Source organism: Plutella xylostella, chromosome 8 (assembly GCF_932276165.1).
Source record: "Plutella xylostella chromosome 8, ilPluXylo3.1, whole genome shotgun sequence".
NCBI lineage: Eukaryota > Metazoa > Arthropoda > Insecta > Lepidoptera > Plutellidae > Plutella > Plutella xylostella.
This window is the reverse complement of record NC_063988.1, coordinates 6,169,299-6,174,915: the sequence shown is the minus strand read 5'-3', so window position 1 is coordinate 6,174,915 and position 5,617 is coordinate 6,169,299. Positions and strand designations below refer to the sequence as shown.

At 36.6% G+C, this 5,617-nt stretch overlaps 2 protein-coding genes across 2 annotated transcripts; both read left to right on the top strand.

Annotated features, from left to right (window-relative positions):
- The first annotated feature begins 1,153 nt into the window (after window positions 1–1,153).
- Window positions 1,154–1,799, top strand: LOC105383036 (superoxide dismutase [Cu-Zn]-like). The gene has a single exon (XM_011553050.3). It carries the CDS (start codon window positions 1,195–1,197, stop codon window positions 1,726–1,728), a length of 534 nt encoding a protein of 177 aa, XP_011551352.3. The 5' UTR covers window positions 1,154–1,194; the 3' UTR covers window positions 1,729–1,799.
- Window positions 1,776–2,693, top strand: LOC105383035 (superoxide dismutase [Cu-Zn]). The gene has a single exon (XM_011553049.3). It carries the CDS (start codon window positions 1,929–1,931, stop codon window positions 2,673–2,675), a length of 747 nt encoding a protein of 248 aa, XP_011551351.3. The 5' UTR covers window positions 1,776–1,928; the 3' UTR covers window positions 2,676–2,693.
- The last annotated feature ends 2,924 nt before the right edge of the window (window positions 2,694–5,617 follow it).

Below are 5,617 nucleotides of genomic sequence, written 5' to 3'. Positions count from 1 at the left end.
AATATAGCCAAGTAAGTGAGTACCTCAATCCATCCCGACAAATCCATTGCTATATCGTAAAAGAACGTTTTATTACATGATTTATTAATGGAATTCCCGTAATCCCCGACTCTAGCCCACAAGCGTTAAGTTTCAATGAAGTTAGAGAAGATTTATTGTAAAGGAAAAACCGTTTCGAAACTTCACCATGTGAAAAGAAATCGATAGACTACAATCAGTCAATAGTCAAAGCCAACAGCATTTGTGGCTACGAAAGAATGTTTAGAGTTGGAATCTATTGACTTTAAAAGGGAAGTAGCTAGACTCGCTTTTCTAGTAACTTGCAGGAATGCTACTGTTTAACCTTTGGTTAACGTTCTCGATTTGAGGGATCGAGTCAGTGGTTTTAATTAGATCGCTTATTTGTTTCTTTTACCCAACTACTGCAGGGAAAATGATAAAGGTATTTGTAGAAATGGCATGGTAGGCAGGTACTTAAAAATAATTGGCGTGGCATGGTTGACTAAAAACGCAGGGTAGCAATAGCAATGATATTACAAAATTGGATCGTCTCGTTTTAAATTAAAATCATATTTTTAATCCGCAAATACCAAAGACAGAGGCAAATATTGTATTATAAAATGAATGTTAGTCCAACTGATGCTCGCAGCGATTCTACGCGCCCGCACACACAGGGTGTCCATTTTGCGAACAATCCGTTGTGGCGAAATTTAATCCGGTTAACAGTATAACGCTCTGAAAGTTATTTCTTCGCAAATATGTGTGTAAAATCAGCCCCAGTTTAATGAGTCCCAAATAACGAAACACTGCATGCGGTCCGGATTATTTGCATAGCCTTTTTCGGGTTATACGAGTATATTGCTTTATTTTCATTTGGTGAAATTGTTTTTGTAAGCGTTTATACCGATGCACGGTAGGTACCTATAATGAGATCAGCGATTACCTATAAAATACCACATAACACGGACAAAATGTAGTCGGTTTTCACATACTATGTAGCACGCATCGTATTACATATTATATACCTGAGTGTTCTGTGTAACAAAAGGATTTCTACACCCTATTTCAGAAACAGTCGATACAAAAATCTTATCTCATACAGCTTATCTTGACACAATCGAAACTAAGACCAAACAAAAATTCAATACTTCTAATCAGTTAACTTTTGCACAAGATCCATCGGAAACGTACAAAATGTACCGCTTAGCGCTTCTATTATCTCTATCGGCTTGCTTCATAACAGCAAATAGTGCCGAACCACGAGCAGCCATAGCTCATTTACAATCGGAAAACATATCCGGATCCATAAAATTTGAGGAAACTGACAATGGTGTTCGTGTCTTTGGTTCAATCAAGGGTCTGGCAGCTGGCAAATATGGCTTCCATATTCATGAGCTTGGACATGTGAGTAGCTGCGCCGCCGCTGGCGCCCACTTCAACCCTGAAAGCAGAAACCATGGAGCCCCTGACAATGGCGAGCGACATGTTGGTGATCTAGGCAACATACAGTTCAAAAAAGACGGCACAGCAGATATTGATATTGTTGATACAGTGATAACACTACGTGGTGCTACTAATGTTATTGGAAGGACGCTGATGCTGCATGAGGGTGAAGATGACTTGGGACTTGGAGGCGATGAAACTTCACTAACAACAGGCAACGCTGGTGGTCGTGTTGCATGCGGTGTCATTGGGGTTGATGCTCCTTTAGATGCTTGGTTAGTGTAAATAACAATTCAGTATTAAAGTTGAAGAAGTCTATTTTTGCAATGTAAATATAATATTATATTAAACCGTCATTTGTAAATTACTACATACTTACAGTTGAATTAAATCAATTTTTATATAAATATGTAATATAATACATTCAATTATCTAACAGCAGTAAGTTTAGGTACAAAATAAGAAAAATGTTGAGATAAGAGGGTATGCATTCATCAAACAAGTTATCTTATCTTCAGCATGATTACGATAATATATGTAAGACCAATTGCAAACAGACTTACCTGAAAACCAAAACAGTTTCGGATTACCTTTTTCAAACTCATGACGCCAACATGACTCGTCGTATTGTGATAATATTAATATCGTTGGAAATAATACTAAGTGGAGTCACCGCAGAATCCAGAAAAGCTATTGCTCATTTTAAATCGGCGAACGTGAGTGGATCAATACAATTTGCCGAAACCGATGATGGTATCCAAGTGACAGGCACTATCGTGGGACTAGGCGCTGGTAAATATGGCTTCCACATCCATGAACTTGGAGACGTCAGCAGTTGTGTCGCCGCGGGATCGCACTTCAACCCTCAAGGTTTAAACCATGGAGGTCCAGAAAATGAAGAAAGACACGTAGGAGATCTTGGCAACATAGAATTCACAGCTGATGGTGTTGCTGTGGTTAATGTTAGTGATAAAGTGATATCTCTTCGTGGTGCTAACAATATTCTGGGTAGGACTCTTATGTTGCACGAGGGAGAAGACGATCTAGGGATGGGAGGTGATGAGGGATCTTTGACCACCGGGAACGCGGGGGGCCGAGTTGCGTGTGGTGTGATTGGGGTTAGTGCGCCGTTGGAAGCCTGGGCTAATTCAGGTGCTTCAAAAACATTTGTTTTTGTTGAGTTTATTTTTACAGCCGTGAGTGCTAGTGTTGTTTACCTTATTGCCTATTAAATGTATGTGTATTATCAATTTGAATGTTTTATTTGAAATTTTCAATAAGTAGGTACATTGTATATTTTTATATTCTTTGGAATGTATTTACTGAACGTAACCTAATAAATTGTACGTTGTTCAGGACACCGTCAAAGAAGCAAATTATTGAATAATTGGTTCTGTTATTGTTACTTTACTCCTCAAACGTTTTAGATAAAACAAAAGACAACAGAGACTATTTTTTTAATCTCTTGGATACAACAATTAACTAACAACAACACTGAACAATTTTCTTATCCCTTTAGCTCTATTAAAACTAAAGAAAACGTTTCATTAACAATTCTTTGTATTCTAAGTACTCGAACTCATTTCAAAGTTACATGTAATCTTCGTGAACGGTGCAGCGGCGCAAGTTTTAATGGTCTCGCTCGCTTTGCTGCTTCACAAATCGAACTGTTACTTTTGTACTTGCTTCTGTATTTGCTGCTGAAGCTGCTAACGTCTTCGAATTTAGGTAAGTACCTACTATATTTGTATAGGCTTTAATTCGAATTTACCTGACGTAACAAATATTATATTGTTGTATGATTATGACAAAATAATCTAAATTAACTCTACATCAGAATCACAAAACATTGCGGTATGTCTTTTGTTATGTTTAATTAGCGTGTAGCAGTTGGTAACACTACCGACTTTTGTGAACAGTCACTGGCATGGCCATCAGACGTTTACGAATAAAATGCTAATACGTTACAGCCCGATGTTTACTGATGATAATCCTCAAATACATAATACTTATACATAGTGCTTTGCGACATGTTAGTGTCATAATTATCTATGAATTAACGATAAATTTTAATCACAAATTCATATTCCAACTCCATTAAAGGGGAATAATACATCATCAAGCTATTTCTGTCGTATTGTATAAAACAGTCTAAAAGGCAAAACCTGTTCAAACTTTCCAGACAAAATCCGTCAACCTAAAACGTAGCTCGGATATTAATTAAAAGATTATTCTGTAATGAAATAAGGCCGTATCACGTCTGCTCCTACTAATCATGTGTATCGATCGCTAATGGCCCGATCAAATCCCTAATCTACTTACTACGATCAGTTTCCTTACTCTTAAAACCAATCTATAGGTCTCCAAAAAGTGGTAGTCGTAATCGTAGTGGCCGATAGGTAAAGTTATAGCTTTGATCATAGATGATCAAAAGGATATAATTCTCTGTAAAAATAAAAGTATTGTTTCACAGTCATGCAAAATAATATAAATACATACATTCATAATAGATACCAGTCAAGTAAGCTGTCTGATAAAATCTCTTTTAACATTTTGCATTTTAGACTTCGTGCGTAAATCAAATTTAATAGTTAATTTAATGACAAACATGTCGTCGCGTTGCAAATTGGTTTTCAAAGTGCGCCCACCGGACAGAGCACTTTTTCTTCTTAATCCCTTCATTAGCGCATGTCTGCTTGCCTAAAGCTCCTTAGCAAATATCAGCTGCCGAGCAATTGCAGACTTTATAGCCCTGTTTAGTCTACATTCAAAGGGATAATTTTTAATTGGCCATTGACAGATAGGTGGGGCTAAATGCCAATTTCTCCTTTCTCGGTTAGAACATAACCAGGAAATAGTGGTTAACTTTTGACACATCTGTCATGAATTTTACATGGAGATGACGTTTTATTTATAAATTAATCCCTGTCGGTTAGATAACCGACTATGGAGAAATTGGCACTAAAACTGATAGGGACGGGTACGCTAATTAGTGCATTTGTAATTGTGTTTGATTTCAAGCAGAGTCGGATTTCACTAGGATTAATATTGTCGTGTATCACCAGATACTGGTTGTTTTATGCTGTGTTGGGATCAGTAACGTTAACTTTAAATTTGCTTGGATTCTCTAATATTATATTTACTGTACTTTTCCTCCGGTGGAGTGTCCTGCGGAGTCCTGCCGTGATGAGACAAATGTCGTCTGTTTGATGTATAAAAACTGTTTATTGTGTTCTTTTGTGTATTTATTATTATAATATGGAAGGTACCGAGTATGTACTTACAAGGAAGATTTTTAAGGCAATGAACCCGACATACTAAACAAAATTATTATACCTAAAGACCAAATCATCTGAAATTTTGAAAATGTGAACTCGCTCATATCTTATTTAAAAATATTCCGTCAGTACAAAATTCCGTTTCCAAAATGCATTTTCATTTCAAAGTTAATTCGGCCAATCAAATCGCGCAAAAGCCCACTGTCCGGCGTCCGGCAATACTAATATTTTATAGATATTGGACGGCTTTTCTGTTATTATAGTAAAAGGAGCGTCAGCAAGAAAACTATTCCCCAGCCTCTATTACTTTCATAATACTTAAGTGGATCGGTTAGGAAATTGAATCATTTATTGTAACAGTATAATACTACTTTATCAGATAGGTTTCGGATAGACACACACCGGTCTACGGAAAGAATATGTTACGATAAATACATTTGCGCAACAATATTGAATCCGAAGCATTTTTCAGAAGAAATCCTTTTGTTATTTATGTATTGATTTGAAATTGATTGTTATAAGGGTTCCGTGTACTGGTCGCAGGCAGGGTTGTATTGTGGGCTCGTTGTGTATGCATGAAGGGAACGCTACATTACGCTTATCCGTTTTTCATTATTCGATCAATGTCTGGTATTATTTTCTTATCTGATTTATGTACTTTCCTAGCAAATATGGGATATTAATAAATCTTCCCGCAAGACTCTTTAATTCGCCGGAGGTATCTATTATTTTAGAGGACGTTTCAATTTCCAGATAAGAGTACCTCTAAAATAGTCTAAAATGATATGTCTTTCACCTAACTTTAAATAAAGGTCAGTAAGTCTACTACTATATATAGTATAAACGCCCACAAATGTGCTCTTGTGAATAACGCATTAACAATGTACCTACTTAGG